This window comes from Lissotriton vulgaris, chromosome 1_1 (assembly GCF_964263255.1).
Source record: "Lissotriton vulgaris chromosome 1_1, aLisVul1.2, whole genome shotgun sequence".
NCBI classification, from domain to species: Eukaryota; Metazoa; Chordata; class Amphibia; order Caudata; family Salamandridae; genus Lissotriton; species Lissotriton vulgaris.
Window position 1 is genome coordinate 1,969,796,051 of NC_141685.1, and position 23,793 is coordinate 1,969,819,843.

General features: G+C 43.7%; 1 protein-coding gene across 1 annotated transcript in view; it reads left to right on the forward strand.

Moving 5' to 3' along the window:
- SEMA3D (semaphorin 3D) overlaps positions 1 to 23,793 on the forward strand; it is a 380,678-nt gene that overhangs the window by 223,298 nt on the left and 133,587 nt on the right. Inside the window, exons 9-11 of the mRNA XM_086919762.1 lie at positions 1,077 to 1,191; positions 7,095 to 7,164; positions 10,328 to 10,472. Of these exons, the coding sequence (XP_086775888.1) occupies positions 1,077 to 1,191; positions 7,095 to 7,164; positions 10,328 to 10,472 (330 nt within the window). The remainder of the gene's footprint in view (positions 1 to 1,076; positions 1,192 to 7,094; positions 7,165 to 10,327; positions 10,473 to 23,793) is intronic.

Sequence of the window (23,793 nt, forward strand, 5' to 3'; positions counted from 1 at the left end):
TGCTTGTACATAGCACAAACTTATCTGAGAATGTCTGCTGCTAGTGTCATACCCACCAGGTGTAAAGCAGAGATTCCCTCAAAATTGTTTTTTGACTTAACTAGAGTACATTAATTGTTTTGACAGGGGGGGTCCCCCTCCCAAATTAATTACCACATTAATGACAGCTACACAAACCAATTCTTAACTCAGACAACCATGTTTCAACAAAAAGGCTGAATCAATTGATGGTGTTTCCAGATCTGGACACAAGAGCATCTGGAAACAGAATTCACTGGAATCCTCTAACAATGGTAGTTAACTCTATACATGTGTGAATAAATGAAAGTAAACATAGATATAGAGGGACTATTGTATTATTGAATGCAAGTTTGGGTCTCTCCCTTCCATGCTGATAAAACGTTCAAGATGGCATTGTTATTTTTTATTTAAAAGTAATAATTCCGTTCTATTGCTTTTGCTCAATAATGATGTATGCCCCTCTTTAAATGTGTCTAACACCAGCAATGTTAGATATGAATGTCTGTCCTAAACCAGATTAATCCAAAAACAATAAACTACCTACACCCTAAACACTGAATTGGACAGGCATCTGTATTCCTCAGGCAGAAAGAATGCTTCTAATAGAAAAATAACATTGTTCTCTGACCATTTAAATGCCTTTACGTGTTTCCTCAGAATGTATTTCTATCATGAATGGGTGTTTCTAAACATATTCATCATTGAAAAGTAGGGTTTCATTAGAAATCTGCCGAAAAGTTAACAAATGATGGCAAAATACATATGTTATCCAACTGCACTTTTACAAATTGCTACCATAGAACTGTGTAACTATCGGTCATGGAAGAATGATTTTAAGTAAATCATTTTTTATATTTTCTTTTTTTCCCCTAAAATATGGTGCCATAAAATATTATGCCTTTAATTTCACCTGCACATGTGTTGAATACATAGCATAGTAAAAAGGGTGCACAATTAATATAAACCTTTCTGTATTTTTGTAAGATATTAAATGTATAAAACAGTTGTAGTACGTCTACTTTTTTTCTAAATAGTTTTTATTGATGTCATTTCAGAATGATGCAGGAGGCCAACGCAGTTTAATCAATAAATGGACCACGTTTCTTAAAGCAAGACTGGTTTGCTCAATCCCGGGATCTGATGGGGGTGATACGTATTTTGATGAATTGCGTAAGTTTGATTTCTCGATTGCTTTTTTAAATCGCTAAGGGGCATATTATCAAGAACGGCGTTAAAATTATCGTTGGTTTAGCGGCAGAAAACTGCAGCTAAAGCGGCGATAATGGGCTTGATAATTTGCCCTTGAGAATTCCAATAGAAGTCCATGTTCTGTTGTGAACATGGGCTTCTATTGGAATTTCGTTCCTGATAATATTCCCCAAAGCTTTGCATTATTTTTTGTCTCAGTCATAAAACTTTGTAACATTGTGTTCTTTGTGCAATCATTATTATGGAATTGCTCATTTATGAGGAGCAGTAACTGGTTAGAAAAGAACTCATTTTAAGTACAGTGAGTTTTCGACTCTCTCCAAACCCCACTGAAGATGTGTTAGAATTGAGTCCAGTGCCTTTCCCCTTGGGACTAGAAAGCAGTGAAAAGAATTTTCAGGATATTCAAAAAAAATCTCAAATGATTCTTTCTTAGAAAGAGCTTAAACATATTTATTCAATTTGGACCAGATTAACGACAATGCTTATTAGTTTGATTCCCTGTTGTATGCTATCCGAGATCATTGCAATTATTTGATGGACAGTGCCTCTGAGTCCTAAAGGGAAGAATAATGCTAAGAATAAAAATGTCAATAAGGTAGAAAATGTAGTAAAAGTGTTTTACTACACTAAGAACCTTATACCACAGTTAATTTGCACTCATACTCTACATACTGTGCTGTATACAACTGTGCTTTCTAAATGAGACACCTTTAGATAATTGTTTAGTTACTGAACTACAAACGCTCTTCTCTTTTGCCAGTGCTTAAAAAAATCAGTAGATATTACACATGCAGAATACAAAAGGTGACTAGACCATTTATCAGTTACCATTTAATGGAAAACTAGTTTGGGGAACAGTCCTCTTTACTAAGTAAAAATATTTATTTGTAGTAAATTTTTTTAATGTTGCAGAATATCTCCATCCAAAATATGCTCTTCTGAGATAGTAGGAATATCTGAACAGGGTCAAAGTCTCGGATAGCACCACTTGGCATGGCAGACTCCCAATGCATAATGTTCAGGCGCAGATCCATGTGGTTCAAGTCTTTCATATCACTAAGACTTGAGAATGGGAGGCAAGCCAATAAGTCCTTGAGTCACTCTGGGTTCAAGTGATGCGGACTAGTCCATCTCACCCAGTCAATAGAACAGTAGACAGCAGGACAGCTCAGCACAGCATGGCAGAGTTCAGCAAAGTATTGGTCCGGCAATGTAGAAGTCCTTTTGGCAGCATAGCAGCTCTTCTTCTGGTAGAGTGGTCACAGGCCTAGAAGTGTTCCAAAATTGGTTGGGTCAGAGACCCAGTTCTTATATCAAAATGTGCCGTTGATGTGGGCGTGCCTTCAAAGAAGGGTCTTTGAAGTGCACCAGGTCCTTTCTTCCCAGCCCTGCTCCAGACTATCAGTAGGGGGTAATCAGCTCTTTGTGTGGGGTCAGGCTGCTACCAACTGAAATGTAAGTGTCGGCCCTTTCCTCCCTTCCTGTCCAAAGAGCCATCAGAATGCATGTATGGAGATGGGTACTCGGACTCATCTAGCTTTCCTGTGTTTTTGGCTGTCTATAGGGTATGCACAAAGTGTAGCTGTCACCCATCACACACCATAGGTTTCAGTGAAGCCAGTGCCCAGTACATACCTTAAGATGTCTTCCCTGTTCACTTGCACTGCCACTAATTGAACTGGCCAGCACAGGAGCACATATGCTGATGCAGATCTGTCCTAACATGCAATATAATGCACACTTCCTTTTGAGCTGTAGACTGCCCCAAAGTAATCTCAGAATTTTCTCCCTGCCCAAGGTACAACAATCATGCTTTAGATTAGCTTTCCTGCTGTCTGCATGGTACAGGCAAGTGAGACCCAAACATACCCCTTTTTCCAGTTGCGTTTACATAAAGAAGGTAATACTAAGAACTAACATGGTTCCTCTTGGTGTGGGGGATTGGTACTAAATTTCTCTTTGGGGCTCAGAATGTCTATGTGGAGTCTATGTGGCTTACCATAGTTGCAGAAGCCTAGGAGAGAGTCCTTGGAGGCTTGATGAGCCCCAGGAAAGAGACTATGAGGGGATATCGCTAGTTCAGAGATTGTGGGGTGCATCTCTGCCATAACCACTGCCCTTCCACTCTTCCAGGTTGTTACAATTAGGAAACGAATACCTCCATCCAATTTTAACATGGTGCATGTTTGTTAAGCTACTGAGTGGCGAGACAGGGAGCCCACATTCACCTTATTTATGTATTCTAATGGGCTGTGGAAGGTAGAGCCTTGGCAAAGGGAGGTTCTTGTCTCCTTAGGCAAAGGTTAGAATAGAGGCTTCAGTGTATTTTTCACAAGTACCTTAGCGGTTGTACAAGTAGCATTATATTAAGGAGGTAATTTTGACTACTGTGGGCAGTCCTACAGATGGTCTACTGACCCCACCTCTGCTCTGTGTCAAATCTAGAAATCCATGTTAGCAGGGCTGATTTTGTCAATAATGCCTCTGCTAACCTTGTGCTCCTTCATCAAAACTGAAATGCTAGCACTTTCTTTAAATTTCAGAAACAAATCCCAAAAGCAGAGACCCTGACATGAAAGGAGATTTCATCCTGAACTTGGGGTCCACTGTGCCTCACATGAATATGGACAATATATATCTGAAGGTCCTCCTGAAATAGGCAGATTCATCAATTTTTTTTATTATTTCTCTTTCTTTTAAAGAGTTTTATATAGCACGAACTAGACCCGAGACATCGGGTATCAGAGCATGAGCACCTGTTTCGTTACAGATGGACACATTAATTTTTGTTAGGCACAGGAAGGTTAAGTGATTTGCCCAGAATGACAGGATGTTGATCGTCGTTGCCGAGACTCAAACCCGGTTCCCCAGCTTTGAGGTCGACAGTTCTAACCGCAAGACTACATCCTCTCCCACATGTAGATGAAGAAAATTACCATTTGGCTTGGGGTGTTCCCCCAGACTTTTATCCAGTTTTTGCAGACTGTAGAACTTGTTTTTCCAGTTGTAAGGTGCCTATGCTCCACCTTTTAACATGGTTTCATTGGCACAACTCTATTTGGCATACTTAACTCACCTATAGGTCCCAATATATAGTACATTGTGCACCCAGGGCATGTAAGTTAAATTCCACTAGTGGACTGCAACACCTATTGTACCATCTACCCCATTGGTTTCAGGACTACCATTGTAGCCTGACTATAGCAGTTTAAAAATTTGCATTTTGATCTGTCAAAATAAACCCTTTGACAGGTCTAAACCTTCCCTTTAACTATCAAAAGTCGCCCCTAAACATGCCTAATACCAATAAGGCATATATAAATGTAATGTTAAACAAGTCCTTACAGTGATTACCACTCAAAAGGTATTTTCACTGTAGCAATACTGGCTGTTCCATATAGAAACACTGAGATAGACTTTTAACTTTAATAATGTTATCTCTAGATAGGAAACACTTAGAAATAGCATTCAAGAACTCTTTGTAATATTTTCTAAAACCTCATTTTACTGCTGAGGTCAGATTTTTAATAAAAAGGATAAGTTAAAAAGTTAAATTTTTCCTTTCTAAAGACTCTTGAGGCTAATTTACATTTAGCTTCCAGCTGCAACTTTTGTGAGTTCTCAAGCCCTGAATGAGACATTTAGACTGCTCCTATAGCAGATACAAAGGCTTGCATTTGTGGAGGTGTTTTCTGTTCCTCTGGTAGGCTTACCATTTGGGCAAGGCCCAGGAACTTAGTTTACTTTAAATGGGCCGGGACTGTCACAGGCACCCTCAGCAGGGTCAGATGACACCAAGACAGACCTCTTCTCTTCTTCCCCCTGCCAGGCAGGCAATAATTCCAATGGTGAGGGAGCTGCCTCAGAAATGATTTGAATTGACCACAGAGGAGGGGTTGCTCAGCACCCTAGCCGCACCTCTGGGTTGGGTACACATGCTCTGCACAGTGACAGAAGGATTTCACCATCTTGGATTTAGGTAGAGAAAGGCAAGTTCAAACCTTGTTGCTGTGCCAATCTCGTGCTCCATCGCGATCTGCCTCAAATTGTGGCTATGTCCTGGTCTACTGAGACCAGTTGACCGCAGTTGGCACTAAATGCTTTTTGGTATTATTTCAATTTCAAATTTAAAAAATATCGATCTCCAGTTCCCTTTATTGCATTTTTGTCATTTTGGTGTCCTTTTATTTATTAAAATATATCCTATTGTTCAAAATTGGTTTGGGATATTCATTGTGTTGTGACTTCATTACTGTTTTGGTATTGTATAACTTCTTTACACATTGCCTATAAATTAAGCTGTCTGCTTAGCCATAGTTACCAGGGGGTGTTGAGTTCAGGCTAATTTAGTGACTTTAGTGGTTCACCGAGCAAGGATTGTGTTTATTATTTAAGGTGAGTAGTCTGACTCCTTAACTAATGACCCAGTTTTTTTACAGTGGTGACGTAGGGTCTGGTAGCAAATAAGGCTCCAGGTCCGAGGCTTCTGACAGCAGAGTTGAGCCATCAGATTCTTATGGGCCTCTTGCTGAAAACTGTTGAATCGCTGCATGAAAACAGTGATGCAACAGTTGTTACTGCACCCTCTTTGTGACAGGATGGGTACACCGTATTTAATGTATGATGCTCCATGTTGCAAGGAGTTACAGATATGTCAGTATTTCTGACATATCTATGCTTGCCATAGTGGCGCACTGGTGGGGTGTGGCTGAAAACAGACGCAACTCCAGCAGTTTGTCCTTTGGAATCGTGCAAGCCGCATGTGAAAGAACCTGCGTCAGTCTTATGCCTGCAGTGAGCCAGGCGTAAGATATTGACGTCATAGAGTCCTCGAAGTGTTGCAGTGAAATCTCATAGATTTTATTGCACCATTTCTACGACCCTTATTGCGGGGAAACACCCACCCTGCATACATTACACCTGACGCAGGTATAATATAGTGTTGGGGTTTACAAGTGACGAATCTGCTTAGGTGTGCCCCTTTGTAAATTTGCTGGCACATTATTTACGCTGCCGCAGAGTCACAAAAAGTGAAGCAATGGCAGCATAATAGGCCCCAGGTGGTTACCTACCTCTAAATAAAGGTGGTGGCTCTGGTGTGGAGTGATTTTTGCTTGTGACTGGACTTTGCCTCACCAACTACATTGGACATCATGCCCCTGAAAACGTCTAAAATGCCTTACTATGTGCACCTCATTGCTGTGCTTTAGTTGTCTGACAGCTGATCTCATTTCATTGTCTTGAATAAATGTGGAGAGTAGTGTATAATAATGCACTGCGTGCCAAATTGAGTCAGTTTACCTGACATATTAGTAACTCCTGAAGCAGTAGTGACTCTAAAACTAGACAAATTCATAGGGAATATCAACTTTACTGTGAGTCAAGAAGGAACAAAGAAACAGCTGTCAACGAATGCTTATCTTTAGTTTTTCTTGGTGCTTTCTTTTTAAAAGAATCTGTAACAAAAGGTGGAGTTTTGCACACAGGCACATAGCTTAGTATCAGCATCAATGTAGAATTGTTTGTCAGATCCTAGCAAGGAAAGATACATTTTTCTTCCATGATCCTATTGTTCTTTGTAAGTTATTTTTTCATTAGGAAATGCATATCAGTATGAATGTTTGACATATTTTTCTTTCAATATATCTTTGGATAATATTTTAAACTGATGTAGATAAGCAAAGAAGTTGAAAACTTTTCCATATGTCTGCTTGTAGCATAGATACTACTGTTGAAAAAAAGGATTAGCAAATTGTGCTTTGCAGTAGAAAAACACGGCCTACTCAGCACATTACAGTGACTGTAAATTTACTCATCACAAGGACATTTACAAGATATTTAAATATTTCTTTTTTCTACAGAAGATGTATTTTTACTTCCAACCAAAGATGAAAAGAACCCTGTCGTGTATGGAATATTTACAACTACAAGGTACCGTATGCTTCGATATTATACATTCATTTATTTATTTCGAGTTTTATATAGCACTAACTAGACCAGGAGGTATCAGAGCACTTTACATAAGGAAACAGCATGTTACCAGTTACAGAAATTTACAATAATTACAGAAAAATTACAAATTCAATACATGAGTTATTGGCAAGACAGGTGTCAGGATTCAAAAAGAACAGGGAAAACTGGGAGTTCATTGGAAGGAGATAGCGGCGGAGCAAAAGGCGAGACATATTTCAGAAGTCCGGCTAAGTAGGTGACGCCCAAAGTGGTGTGCCAGGGCCAATCTCCCCTATAGCCGTCAGTGCAGCTCCACCGGGAATCGGCCATGCGGTTCGGGCTCCGCCAGACGAGCTTCAAGATTCAAAAAGAACAAGGGGAGCTGGGAGATCAATTTGAGGGAGACAGTGGTGGAGAAAAAGGCGAGACAAATATTCAAAGTCTGGCTGAGTAGGTGATGGCAAAGCGGTGTGCCAGGGCCAATCTCCCCTTTAGCTGTCGGTGCAGCTCCACCGGGAATCGGCCATGCGGTTCGGGCTCTATCGGACGAGTATCAACATTCAAAAAGAACAGGAGGAGCTGGGAGATCAATTGGAAGGAGACAGCAGCGGAGAAAAGACGAGACATATGTCAGAGGTCCGGCTGGGTAGGTGAGGGCCAACGCGGTGCGCCAGAGCCAGTCTCCCCTATAGCTGTTGGTGTAGCTCCACCTGGATTCGGCCATGTAGTTCGGGCTGTGCTGGAATTAGAGAGATGATTAGGAGGTGACCGAAAATCAAGAGTCCAGATACATGTGATTGGTCCACAGCCTCAGCCACGAGACTTCCCCTTGAACTAGATGGGATCAGTGGCAGCCATTTTGGGGTCAGGCGCAAAGTGATGCTCATGCCCCTTGTTGTTGGAGACAAGCCAGTTCCCTGGATTGGGTTTATGGGCAATCAGGAGCTTCCCTGATGGTGAAGGAAGTAGATCATCAGTTGGAGTGGGCCACCACTGTTCTTCCTGTAGCTACAGCAGCAAGGGCGCCATGTTGAAGTCAGGAGCGACAGGGGATCAATAATTCTCCCGTGATGGAGATAGCCCTTTGCTTACAGGGAAAAAGACAGTAGTTGAAGTGGGCCAAAACTGCTACTGGTGAAGATATCAAGGCTCCCGCTCGCTGTTAACCAGCCTCTCGGAGCACTACCGAAGGAAGACTTCCAGTGGGGCGGTAAACATTCATTCCTGCATGCTGCTTCTCTTCTGAGCAGCGGGCGCCATGTCAAGGTCAGGCAAGTCTCGCCTGGGCGCCATGTTGAGATCAGACATATCTTATCAGGTCAATTCTTAGTCTTCAGTCTGATGGTGTCCTGGCTGCAGGTGTGTAGAGAACCAACAGAGATGGTTGGCTTGTCAACAAGGTAAGAGAGAGTCTTGGCAGTGATGGCCTTGTAAATGATGCAGGTGATTTTGAAGATGGTGGAGGCTGGCAAGTAGAGCCAGTGGAGTGCCATAGGACGGGTGAGGGGTGGTGATCATATTTCTTCAGGATCTGGACGCGATGTGCTATGGCATGTAGGATGCCCGTAAGGGATTCCCGTGTGAAGTCTGTGAGGCCATTGATTAGGTCATTACTACTACTATCAAGTTTCAAGAATATAAGGACTTGAATGCTCTTTGTTTGTGAGGGCAGGTAGGAGCTGGATATCTTTTCTGGTTGATGTGCAAGCACTGTTTGAGGCCTTGGATGTCTGAATCAGAGGAGTCTTTCAAGTAGACATGTGTGTCATCAGCAAAATGGTGAATCTTGATGCTGTGATCTGTGAGTAGGGACAAAAAGAACAATTGATGACTAGAATGCAGAACAATGTCATACATTCACCCCAGTACAAAGATCAGGCCTAAATCCATAGTTTTTTTGCTCACCATGCCACTCCAGTCTGGACCCAGCCATATGCAAATCAGTCTTGACCCTGCACCCAAGTTGAACAGTCCAGCCCGAAGTGCCAGACCAGGTCCTCCCTGGACTGGAAACAAGCATCCTAGGAGTGGTCTCTGGCTTTCAGCCCTCATCAGCCGATAGCTTAACTACAGAGGCATGGAGAGCACTTTAAATCTTTGCCTACCTTAGTGTTAATCCATGGAGAGAAAGATTGGATTTATTTTTTATTTTTACCACATTAGGCTAGAGCTCTGTAATCTGTTCAACTGCTAGTGCTGTTGCACATTTTGTGCAATGCAGATTCACGCTAGACTTAGGTTCAAGGCGGAAGGAGTGTGCATTCGTCCTGGGCACTACTGTGATGTTCTCTAGATATCAACAAGAGGTTTACAGATAGTACCATTTCGAAACTACCCCCTGAAATGGTCCTGTCTTATTACCTTAGATTATGTACTGATAATGTGTTTCAATGCCAACTTGAAGCACAAACAAATACAGGCGACCTGTCAACAAATAAATATATGAATTAAGACATTAGACATGATTGTCTGTTGTCTTGTAAAAAACAGCTGGCGCCTGTTGCACTTGTAATACATAAATAAACATCTATTTTCCAAGAATCAATTTTAACAAAAAGCTAGATAACGGGAAGAAGTAAATGTAGATTTCTAATAGAGGAATTATATAGACTAAGGGAAAGCAGGCGATTTGGACAAGTACAGGTGATACTAAAGTAAGGACCACAGCTTTGAATTATAGCATTTTCAGAAATACTTCAGGACTGCTTCGCTCTAGGGATGGGAGTCTCACTATGTAAAGTCACATGGAGAAGTAGGTGAGATGAGAACATGCCAAGCTGACATCATTATATTTACCACGAATAGGATGTAATGTGTTCTGCAGCTGGATTTCTTTGTAAATCCATAGTATCACTCCTTAGATCCGAACATCTGGAAAACAGTTTTGCAATATCAATATGTGTTACTTTCATGTGTTATTTATTCGACATGCTATTTGTTTGTTGTTACATTTTACAAACTTTTGAACATTTGAATGAATACTATTTCAGTAAGTAATCGAATTAGCAATTGTTTGTAATGAATGGGACGCATTTTTGCATTGATGTGATAGTCAAAATCGGTACGATGAAAATTACAAATTTGCTGTCTGCATGGATTTGACATTAAAATGACAACCACGTTTTCTCATTCAACTTTTCAGCTCAATATTTAAAGGCTCTGCTGTGTGTGTTTACAATATGGCTGATATCAGAGCTGTTTTTAATGGCCCTTATGCACACAAAGAAAGTCCAGACCATCGATGGGTCCAGTATGAAGGAAGAATTCCATACCCTCGTCCTGGCACAGTAAGTAACAGGCTTCACATTTCATGCCTTGCTCCAAGAAAGCACGTTTCAAATGACCACATTTGCTACATGATTGGTCTTTCCACCTCTTCTGAAAACATAGTCTGTGCCAATTTGTTGCCTAAGACAATACCAGTGGTGATAATAGTTGAACACTATAAATCCTATTTTACAAAAGCATTCTCGAGAATCTACAGTAGTACTTAGGTGGCACTTTGTATGTACTCTTGTATATCTTGGTGATTGGCCCAAACATCTAACATGATAACAAAATGAGAGTATTAAGTGGATATTCAAAGTTAATTAGGTCATGTAGAAAGAGTTTGACGTTTCAGGGCATATTCACCAAAAAAAACATAAGAATACTTAGCAGGGTATTCCAGTAATACTACTTCACATGCTTATAAATGTTTTAATGAATCTGCCCCTCTAGGTCAGAAATGTATGAAATAGCATAAAATGCAACAATAGTTTTCATTCTGGCTTTTGCATTAATCTTAGTTTTTACAGTGACTGATGCTTTTATTTGCTTGCGCCACAGTGTGTAGCATGACTGGCTGATGGGATACTTGTAAACCAGGAGGCATAAACATGTGCGTTCAAATAGAAAAAGGTGAACTTCCAGACCATTCCATCCCTTGAAATGATGTTACTCTAGGCAGGTATTAATCTAAATTGATTCTAAACGCTGATGCAATACTATTCGGATCGCAAACAGTGGTTGCAAATTGCACTGACTGCAACCATAGTGGTAGTGGTCTGCACTGCACAGTACACCATCCTCCCTATAACTGCGTTCCAAAACTCAAACTATTTTTTAAGGCAGTTCATGTTCCATCAAGGAACTAATGCCCTTTTAAAACAAAAAAATTATATTGTATTCCATTTTGGGAAACTACAGGGGAACAATCTTTCCTTCGGCTGCTAACATGATTCCTAATAGGGAATGCACACTGAGGGGAACGCTTTCCCTTTGGAAATCAGTTACCACATCAGGGGCCAGATGCATCAAGCCTTTTTCTCCTTGCAAATGGGCCAATTCGCTGAATAAGCTAGTTTGCGATTTCAAAAAAAGCTTTTGCGATGCATCAAACCCAATTTTGCGATTCGTCAACCTGTTACCGAATCGCAAAATGGGTTTGCGATTCGCTATTTGGAAGGGGCGTGTTTAGTGCATCCCTTCCAAATAGCGAATCCTACCAGTATGCATGAATGTTTTGTGACCATGAATGCGGTCGCAAAACATTTGCATCTAGTTCAAGTAGGTGGTAAGATATTGGCAAATGGGAAAGGGTCCCCAAGGGACCCCTTGCCCTTTTTGAACGTTTGTAAAAGCATCTTTAAGAGCTGGCAGTGGTCCGACCACTGCCTGCTCTTAAACAATGAAAAGAAACCTTCTAATTTTTCTTATCGTTAAACATCTCGTTTTCCTTTAAGGAAAACAGGCTGCTTTAAAAAAAAATTATCACTTTATTTAAAAGCAATCACAGACATGGTGGTCTGCTGATCTCAGCAGGCCAACATCCCTGTGATTTTTGTGATTCCTAGGGGGTCACAAATTGCAACTGACCTCATTCATATTCATGAATGCATGCCGTTTTGCGATTCCCTATTCGGGAATTGCAAAAATTCGTAATTAGGGAATTGTAAAATATTGTTTTGATGATTCTGGCCCCAGAAGTGTAACTCATCAATAGTTTGCAACCTATGCCTCAAATCTTCATTGTTAGCGGTGCCGACTGTGGAAATTAAGGCTATTCGGCACTGAGATTATTTGTGGCTATGATTTTATTGACAACCAATCATTTCAGTCTACATTGAAATAAAGTATTTTTAGCTCTCAGTATATATATTTCTTTTAATATTGGTGTGATATGGTGGTGCTTACATTGTATTTATTATGAACTCTTTTTTCCTGCTGGGCACTATATAGGAAATAACAATTTTGTAGATCTGTCGGAATGGAAATTCTAATATTCACTTACTTTAATCTTGTGATGTACATTTGTTTAGAGAGAAGAAGACGGGGGCATATTACCAAGCAATAGCGATAATTATCGCTATTGCTTGGTTAGAGACAAAAATTTACAGCTGAGCTGCGGCGATTTTTACCGCAAATAAACCTTGGTATTACCAAGGTTTATCGCAAATGCGATAAAAATCGCCGCAATGCATGAATATCGCTGAAAAGTCAGCGATATTCATGCATTACTGAGCTAATGCTCTTAGCCATGTTATCCACCTCCCATTGGATAACATGGCTAAGAACTGCTCAGGGCAGGTGTTAGCTTTTGGAGATATTCGCGCTTAGCGCGAATATCTCCAAAAGTGGGTAATAGGAGATAGCGATGTTAGCAACTGTTTTCAGTCGCCAACATCTTGGCACGCCCACTTTGCATGTCATTAGTGATAAATATCACTGACATGCAAAGTGGGGCCCAAGATGGCCGCTATCTCCTACTAGCTGTCTCTAACTGGTGTTAGCGACAGCTAGGTAATAGGGAGATAATTTTATCTCCGTTTTCTTGGCTTTTAAAGCTAAAAAAGCGGAGATAAACCCCCTTGATAATATGCCCCACGGTTTTTCAAATGAAGCGTAGCTCCTGAGAGGGAGCTCCCTGTGCCCTTCATATAAGTATGGTGCTCAGTCTTACCTGTCCCTGTGTCACAGGTCGATGGTTCTGCATTATTCATCTCTAGACTCTTAGCAATCCTATGCAATTGTGTGTGATGTTCACCTCTGGCAGACTGATTGCTGCAAAGAAAGCTCACAGGAGCAGTAAAACCACAGCTGAAAGATATTATGCTAGAAGCAGTCTCCTACTGATGTCAAAAACACAACACACAAAAAATCGCATTCTAATTATTAAAAATAGAGAATATTTTAGTGAAAGAAATGACCCCAAAATGACAAATAAATCCAATAAGGGAAACGGATATATGAATTTTTAAAGTTGTAAATCAAAACAGTGCCAACTGGAGGCAACTGGTTGCCCTAGACTGGGAAAAGAATAAGGTTTGAGGCCGACTGTGATGGAGCAGGGGTCGGATGCACAGGTCTGCTTGGTCTAAGCTGGAAAGTTACCTTCCTACTTACAAAATGTGAGATAAGGGAAAGTCTTCAGCTCGGCAAGGATGGATCCAAAGATGGGCTTCTCTGCAATGGGTTTGCGTAGGATGAGTTCTCGGTGTAGCCATTGACAAAGGCAGAAAAAGCCTGAAGCTCATGCCCAAGAAGGCTTCTATGTTGATCAGAAGCTGCTCAGTGTCAGGTCGGGGGAAGATTTCTACCTTCGGACTCTTTTCTGGATGTAGGATTTCCTCAGCAAGGCAAGGTTAAGCTAGGGTATGGAGTCAAATAGGATTTAACCCCTTTCATGCTCATGACGAGCTCAGCTCGTCATGCAGCACACTGCTCCTGTGCTGATGACGAGCTGAGCTCGTCATGAACAATGGGGATCATGGATCTGCAGCACAGAGGGGAAATTGCTGCAGCAGTCAAGGTGTTAAAGTTGTCAGATGCCAGTCAGCTTCGGGCTGCTGAATCACATTAGCTGATGTGGAGAAGAACATAGCTAGGCTAACCAGTGATGCTCCCTCAGCAGACTGGCTGGCAGGTGGGTCCTGGTCTCCAGATCGAACTATAGATAAATGTTTCCAGATTTCAGGTTTAAAGGTTTGGGCAGGTGACCTACACCCTAACACCAGCCAAGGGTACAAGAACCCCAGGTGCAGCACTTGAGGGTAAGAACTCACTTTAACAGAAACCACCACCAGAGACCAGGGCTGGTCCAGTTGAAACTGGGCAGCTGAAGTCTTATAGGAAAGTGGGCTTCTTGAGGCTTATATGTCCCTGTAGCTTAACAGGATGACATCCAACTGACCTTGAAGTCCACTTCTTTTCCATGGGTATATGTGGGAGCAGGTCCAGCCCTTAGGGTTCTTCTCACCGGTCTCAACAGCAGGTGCAGTAATTTTTCTGTCTTCCACTGCCCTGAAGACGGTTCCAGAGGGACACTGCATTTAGACCTGGAACTAGCCTATGGGTGTGTATTGACTGTTTAGGACAAAAGATGTAAGGTAGCGGTGGCATGGTGCTAAAGTAACCCTTGAGTGCCATTGAGTTGGGTGACAATAAACATCTGTTTTGCAACGTCAATCTTTCTGGATTCACAATGCTGTGCATTATTCCGCGGTCTAGTTGTTGGGTCCAGAATCTTAGTCTTTTCTTTCTTTTTTTTTGTAGCCCAGGTGGACGTTGACGTCCCACCTTCTGGTGTACTTCCTGTGAGGTCGGCACACTTCCTGCGGAAGCTCCCACCCTTGGGCGCCATCTTCAGATTCTTTTTTCCGCCGTTGGGTCTGGATCGTCACCGAGAGGCTCCAGAGTTTTTGGAGGTAAGAAGACGAAAAAGACAAATTTTACGCAAAAAAGATTGGAGAAGACACCGGAACAAGATCACCAAGCCGGGACGACCAAGAAGGAGGAGAACTTCGAGAAATTCGACGTCCAACGGAGAATGCGCACACAGGGGGCCCCACTGAGCGCAGGAATGGACAAGACACCTTTTAAATTCTGCCGTAACTGCCACCACAAATACGCGCAGAAGGACCAGTACCCGGTTTGCAACCTCTGCCTACCGGTCGACCATGAGAGCAAGGACTGCATCGCCTGCTCCGTCTTCACCCCGAAGACCCTCAGGGTTAGAGAGAGAGACAATGAAGAGCCAACTACAGCATGAAAGGTAAAGGCCAACCCCCGTCGCTTCGGGACTTGGGCCTCTCCAGTGATGACGAGGACAACATCGCCGAGGGACCAGATGACTACACGGTCGTAGAGACCGATAAGAAAACATCTAAAGAGGTAGGAGAGATATCGACCCTTAAAACCCCGACAGACTCTTGAAAAACAGAGTCTAAGTCCTCGAAGGGAGCACTGGCGCCGAAAATCTTGATGGCCACAGCTGCATCCAAGGACAAACAGCCCAGCGGATCCTTCAAAAAGGATTCCCAGGAGGAGAAGACCGGCGAAAAGCCTAGGTCGTCGAAGCACCTCCCCAAAAAGGACTGCTCGACTTTCGAAGGAGAAGGACCTGAAGGTTGCTTCGACGTCGACGACCATGTCAAAGAGATCGGCCGAAACGCTTGACGCCGAACAGGCCGCCGAGCTGGAGAGAAAGAAGAGAAGGCTCGAGGCGAAATGGAAAACATCCTGCAAAGGAAGAGAGAGTTCGACGAGATAATGAAAAGGTTCACAATTCCATCGGAAAATGCCGACGACGATCGTCGAAATAGAAGAGGAGGAGGAGTTTGATGCCACAGAACCACTGAAAACTCCAGAGTCCCAGGAACACCTAGAGGAAGAGGGCCTATACTACGAGGAAGAAGGCGACGATGACCAGCGTACGAGTTTCAGCTCAGTATCCTCGATGGCACAGGACCTGGAGTGGCAGGACCTCAACGCCGAAAGCCCGGAAGAGCCCATGGAGACGTACCTTTCGAGGCCTTCCCCGCCAGATGACAGATGACATTGGGGCCTACAACATGGTCATCAGGAATGCAGCACCAGCTTATGGAGTCAAACTAGAGGAGGAAAACCCAAAGGCATGCTTCTCTTAGAGACCCAGCTCCCCACTCAAACAAGGAGTCAATTTCTCCCCATGCTTTCAAGTGTCCTGGACCAAGGGAGGGAGGTGTTCAAAGACCCAGTAACCTGCAGGTCTGTCACGCTTAGGACCGAGAAGAAATACAAGCACTTCTCTAAGGACCCTCCCTACATCCAAGGATCTGTCACGGCGGACTCCATTATTGCAGCAACAGCCAGGAAAAGGGCAAATGTTCCAACAACATCAGGCCCACCACCCGACAAAGAAAGTAGGAGGATGGACCTAACTGGGAGAAAATAGAGAGGAATGCAGTGGTACACTGGCGCATGGCAAACTCCAATGCCCTGCTAAACAGACAACAGTACCAGCATTGGGACGAGGTTGGACAGCTGCTCAAGCACCTCCCCAAGGAATACCAACAAAGAGTGTCACACCTGGTGGAGGAAGGCAACAATATAGCAAATGCTTGCCTGAAAACAGCATTGGATGGGGCTGACACATCCAGCAGGCTGATGATGATCGGAGTCACAGAAAGAAGGCATGCCTGGCTGATGATCTCAGGCTTCAAGCCGGAAGTACAGAACAACAATCTGAGCACCCCTTTCAGTGGAGAAACACTGTTCGGGGCACTAGTGGATGAGAAACTCACCCAGCTCAAGAAAGAAAATGAAACTGCAAGGTCCATGGGGGCCTTACAATTCAGAGGGATGAGAAGGGGTCCTGGGACACGGAGACCAAACGGAAGAGGCGGAAACCAGCCCGGAACGTCACACCTAGGCATGGGCGAATTTTGCTAATTGGCAATTCGCGAATTTGCGGATTTGCGAATTGGCAATCGGCAAAAGTCGCGAATTCGCGCGAATTTGCAGATTTTTGTATTTTTGCTTGTTCGCGGGTGTTCACAAGGCGCTTTGCGTGTTCGCGGGAGTTCGCGAGGCGCTTTGCAATTTGCGGGTTTTTTTTTTGCCTGCTTAATCACTGCCACCCTCTTGTTTTTTATGCCCATCTGCCCTCTGAACCACTTGTTTCTGTGCCCTTCTGCCCTCTGCCCCACTAATTTTTTGTCCCCTTCTGCCCTCTGTCCCACTTTTGTGCCCTTCTGCCCTCAGCCCCAATTAGAATGGCGCAGGCAAGTTGCCAGCGCCATTCTAATATAGCTAGAAATAGCTTCAACAGGAAGCACTATTAGATAAAGTAAAGCAGGTGCTCCAGTTGAAGGTCAAATTAAGTTACACAATCATTAATCACCCCAAGTTTCCAAGTTTGGGGTGATTAATGATTGTGTAACTGAATTTGAGCAGCACCTGCTTTACTTTATCTATTAGAGCTTCCTGTTGAAGCTGACTTTTGTAACTATTTTAGAATGGCTCTAGCAGCTTGCTGGCGCCATTCTAAAAGAGTTACAAAAGTCAGCTTGAACTTTTGACCCAATCCGTTCCGTTCGCGGATTTTAGTTCGCGGATTTTGCGGGAAATTCGCGAATCTCGCAGATTGCGAATTTACCGAAAATCCGCGAAATCCGCAAGGGGAACGGATTTTCCGCTCATGCTTAGTCACACCAGACATTCCAGCAGGCCTTCCAGGGCGACAATCAAGCACAGCAGGGACAACAAAAACAAACCTTGCAGTACCAGTCTCGGGATCAGTCCTTTCGCGGGTGGGCAAATGGACGAGGGCAAGCAAGAAGAGGGGGCCAGCAACCCACCTCAAAGTGACTCCGTCCCACAAAGCATACCCACCCACACGAACCCTCCGAGGGTGGAGCGCAACAAGGTCAGCAAAAGAGGGTTACACGGCCCAAACATCAACGAACATGTAACACCAGTAGGAGGCAGGCTAAGACATTTTTTCCAGGAATGGAAGAAGATAACTACAGACAAATGGATACACAACATCATACAGTTCGGATGCTGCATAGAACTGGAAAAGAAACCACCAAACAGAAAACAAAAAAGGAAGGCACATTCGGGAAAAGAGCTGGCGCTACTCCTAGAGGCGGCACAACAACTCCTACAAAAGGAGGCCATCTAACCAGTTCCATTCGGAGAAAGAAACAAGGGAGTGTACTCAAATTATTTCCTAGTACCAAAGGTGGACAAAACGCTAAGACCCATCCTGGATCTAAGGTTCCTAAACAAATACATAAAGACACCGAAATTCATAATGACATCCCTACAAGAGGTCATTCCTCAGATAAGGGACGGAGACTTCATGTTCACCATAGATCTCAAAGATGCCTCCCTGCACATTTATATGAACAGGCAGCACAAACACCGACTGAGATTTACTATCAACAAAGAACACTACCAGTTCACAGCTCTAGCCTTCAGACTAAAATCCGCACCAAGGGTCTTCACCAAATGTCTCGCTGCCGTGGCAGCGCACCTGCGGAGGGAAGGGATTCATGTATACCCTTACCTCGACGACTGGCTAATAAAAGCAAGTTCCCACAGGACATGCAAGGAACACGCACAGCGGGTCACAGAAATCCTGACAGACCTTGGATTCTCCATACACTGGGGGAAATCCTCAATGGAACCAGAGCGAGTGAAGATCTTCCTGGGTGCTCAGATCAACACCATACAGAGCAAGGTGTTCCCCAGCAACAAGAGAACACTTGCCCTGCTGAAGGAGACACACCGCTACCAGAAGGGGCGAGCTCTGACAGTGAGGACTGCAAGCAAGATCATGGGGATGATGGTGTCCTGCATACACCTGGTCCCCAATATACAGCTCCAAATGAGACCATATCAGGAATGGCTGAAACAACAATGGTCACAAGCTACAGGAAGTTGGGAAGATCTAGTGGTTGTAACACATGCAATGCAGGAGGAGATAACATGGTGGAACAAGGAGAACATAACAAAGGGGAAGCCTTTAACACCACCAACTGCAATGGTGACCATCACCACAGATGCATCCCATATGGGATGGGGTGCACACATGAACAAGGTCAAGGTGAGGGGTCTGTGGACTCCAGCGGATGCAGTCAGACACATCATCTACCTGGAACTGAAGACCGTGTTCCTCGCCCTGAAGGCCTTCCAGACCAGAGAGTGTTGATTCAAACAGACAACACAACAACGATGTTCTACATCAACAAACAGGGTGGAACACAATCAGTCGCACTATCCAACCTAGCGCAGGAAACATGAAGATGGGCCATCCCACTCAAATAGACCTCCTGGCCATACACCTACCGGGGAAGGACAATGTGAAAGCAGACAGGCTCAGTAGACAGACATCAGCATCCCACGATTGGGAGCTCAATGCACAGGAAACGCAAAAGCTATTCAGGAGGTGAGGAACATCGACAATAGACCTATTTGCAACACACCAGAATGCAAAATGCTGATACTTCTCATCCAGGCAAACAGGGGAACGATCCTTGGGAAATGCCCTATGGATACGCAAGTGCAGTGCAGAACCAGCAATATGACACTGATCCTGGTGGCACCTCAGTGGGCCAGGCAGACCTGGGACTCACAGATTATGGAAATGGCACAGGGACCACCCCACAAGTTTGGGAAAAGAAAATACTTACTCTCCATGCAAAACGGAGAGGTACTACACCCAGAGGCAGAGAGCCTCAGCCTTGTTGCATGGCTCCTGAAGACATAGAGTTTGAACACCTAAAACTACCGGAGACCACGCTGCGGGTGCTATGGGAGGCAAGGAGACCTACCACACGAAGGTGCTATGTGGCAAAATGGAAAAGGTTCACACAATGGTGCAGCAAGGAAAAGCTACACAAAAAGATGACAAGGAAATCAACGGTGCTAAAATATCCAACACATCTGCTGAAAGCAAAACTAAGTTCATCCTTGCTAAGGGTACACCTAGCAGCGATAGTAGCCTACACAAGAGGAGAGACAGGAAAGAGCTTCTTTACATCACAATTAGTTAAGAGATTCCTGGAAGGGGCAAAGAGGATCTCACCGCCTAAAAGGATGCCGCCGCTGGCATGGAATCTTAATTTAGTCCTAACAGAACTTATGAAAGCGCCCTTTGAACCCATTCATAAGGCCTCACTACAAATGCTCACAATGAAGACAGCCTTTCTGGTGGCAATCACCTCGCTGCCCAGGGTAAGCGAGCTGCAAGCGCTAACGCTACAAGAACCCTACATCCAAATACACGATGACAGGATGGTAATGAGAAAGGACCCACATTTTTTGCCAAAGGTGGTGCCAAGGTTTCACATGAACCAAACAATACAGATACCAAGCTTCTTTCAGAAACCGTCAACAAGCGCAGAGAGGGCACTGCACACTCTGGACGCTAGAAGGGCAGTAATGCATTACATAGAGAGAACGAAAAAACACAGGAAGACAAAGCAGTTCTTTGTCTCCTTCGTGACCAGTTTCCTGGGTAGACCAGTAACTAAGGACACCATCGCACGATGGATCGCACAAACTATACAATTCTGTCACAAGCAGGCAGGGCAAGAACTAACAGGAAGGGCACAAGCCCACTCTACAAGAAAAAAAGGGAGCAACAATAGCCTTCCTGGCTAACACTCCCATTCAAGACATATGCCTGGCGGCAACATGGGCTTCAGTGCACACGTTCACGAAGCACTGCTGCGTGGATATACAGATGAACAAGGAAGCACAAGTAGGACAGAAAGTGCTTCAACATATATTCAACAACCAATGCTCATCTTCCACCCAGCCGCCACAAACATAACAAACAGCTACAAAGTCTATGCACAGCATAGTGAATCCAGAAAGATTCACGCTGCAAAACGAATAGTTTCTTACCTGTCGGTGTAGTATTGCAGCTTGAAGATCTTTCTGGCTTTACTAGCGAACCCACCCACCTCGGCCAGAAAGATGAGGCAGGAGAAGAAGGTGGAAACACAAGCTATAAAATAAAAACAGACACTTTAAAAGACAAAGTGGTAAATTATTTACTTTAAGGAAGAAATTTTAAACATTGCCAAGTATTCACGAACAGAACACAAAAACAAGAAAAAAGAATCCAAAGATGGCGCCCAAGGGAGGGAGCTTCCGCAGGAAGCTTGCCGACGTCACAGGAAGTACACCAGAAGGTGGGACGTCGACACCCACCTGGGCTACAAAAAAAAAAAAGAAAGAAAGAAAAGACTACGATTAAGGACCCAACCACTTGACCGCGGAATAATGCACAGCATAGTGAATCCAGAAAGATCTTCAAGCTGCAAAACCACACCGACAGGTAAGAAACTATTCGATATTCAGCGCCAAGAGACCTATGGGTGAAGGTGCACTTTACAAATACACATGTTATGTTATGTTATGACAAGCTTCACGTTCTGTTGGGACTCCTCAATATTATTCTGCTCGTAGAATTACCTTAATCTTTGGTCCCAAACTTCCTGATAAAACTCTTAGTCTGAGATTAAAAAAACAAAGCTGGATTAGGTTGTAAAATCCTAAATTAAAAACTGAATTAGATCTTTGAAATCATACAGCTAAAGGTAAACTTTATCTATTGACTTTAAATCTCATTCTCTCCACATGTACTGCACTTAAGTCTCCAGCCATGTGAATATAGTCTAAGATGTCATTGCTTATTACTATTATGTTTCTTTTTAGTCAGTATTCATGATGCAAACTATCAGCAGTGGAGTGAATGGGCTTTAATAGTGGCAAAATTAGATTGAGAGAACTTGCTCTCCAACAACGTCCGGCAATGTTTCACAGTGTTTGCTCTCCTGTTTGATGTTCATATTGTCGTTTGGCTTCTAGTCTTTCCCTAAGGTGAACATGATCTGAACCCAATGTCTATCCACTTAGTTACTCGACAGCTCTGAGTGGTCTCATTTGAGAGCATCTAAACTTGCACCCCCACATATAGTGGAAAATATTGATGCCTACATGTAGAATATAGCAAACACAAGATGATGGACGGAGTGCTGAAACATTTCACCCACTCACCCCCAGTCAATAGGTCTGGGTTAAACCCATGATTCATTTGCTTACCATACCACCCCAGTTTGGACCCAGCCATATGCAAATTGCTCTTGACACTGCTCCCCATGGAAACAGTCCAGTCCAAACAGCCAGGTTAAGGTGCTCCTTGGACAGGATACTAGAATCCTGGGACCGGTTTTCGAGTATCGCCCCTCATCAGCCAGGATGTTTGTTTCTTGTCCAGGGAGGACCTGGCCTGACAGTTGGGGCTGGACTGTTCCAATGAGGATCAGGGTCAAGACTTATTTGCATATGGATGGGTGCAAACAGGGGTGATATGGTGAGCAAAACAATTATGGATTCAAACCAGATCTGTGACTGTTTGCATTGTTCAAAAACAACAATTGATGGACAGAATGCAGAACAATGTCATACATTCACGCCAGTACAGAGATCTGGGCCCAAATCTATCGTCTTTATGCACTCCACACCACCCCAGTTCAGACATGGAAAAACAACAATTGATGGACAGAATGCAGAACAATGTCATACATTCACCCCAGTACAGAGATCTGGGCCCAAATCCATTGTCTTTCTGCATTCCACACCACCCCAGTTCAGACATGGAAAACAACAATTGATGGGCAGAATGCAGAACACTGTCATACATTCACCCCAGTTCAGAGATCTGGGCCCAAATCTATCGTCTTTCTGCACTCCACACCACCCCAGTTCAGACATGGAAAACAACAATTGATGGACAGAATGCATTGTTCAGCATTCCGTCCACCATTTGTTCTTTTTACTTTTGTCACCCTAAGTGGGAAGGGTATGCCCAATTGTGGGTCCTGTGCTCACTGTGCCATTGGACTCAAGCTAGTCTGTCTGATGAGGAGTGATACCCCGAAACCAGTACCAAGATGCTTGTTTCCGGTCCAGGGAGGACCTGGCCTGGCAGTTCGGGCTGTACTGTTCCTATGAGGATCACCGCCAAGACTGATTTCGATACAAACATGGACGGTGTGGAGAGCAAAAAAACGATGGATTAAACCCAGATCTGTGACTGAGGGTGAATGTTTGCATTGTTCAGCATTCTGTCCATCAGCTGTCCTTTTTACTTTTGTTGCCATCGGTGGGTATGACCAGATGTGCGTCCTGTGCTCACTGTGCCACTGCGCCACTGGATTCAAGCTAGCCTGGCCAATGAAGGGTGATACTCTGAAACAAAATGATGGAGCTATCCTGCATAATGTGAAGTGGGACCCCTGAGTCTCCCATATCTCACAGATATTCACTGGCCTTGGTCTGAATGGGGCCCCCATGAAGCATTTGGGGACCCTTCAAGACTTGGTGGATCCACTCTACAGCCCGAGCTGAAGGGGCCTGTACTAAGACCCTGCAAATGAAAAAAATATAGAAGCATTTGAGGGATCTAAATACCTGTTAAATATGTTGTGCTAAGAAACTTCCCAAAGAATATTAGTCTGTTGTCAACTTCAATTCAAGCCATTCTTTCAGGCAGGAATAAGCAGAGCCTGTTAGTGTGAATGTTCTGTAAATGACCGGCTAAGAGGGGTCAATTCAATCGAAGCCAAGAAAGTAGTGGCACGCTGGTCTTCAGGGAGATAGCTGCCGAACAGTTGGACAATTTTTAGTTCCATTTCAGATATTGCAGTGAAGTCCAATGAAAGTGAACTCTGTTAGGGGCTTCTCTAGCCTGGAGGGACAACTATACAAACAAGCATTGGCATAGCCAATAGGTCTCGCTTTTGGGACCTTATAAGTATTTAGTTATGCAGCACAATATCCTTGGTGCAA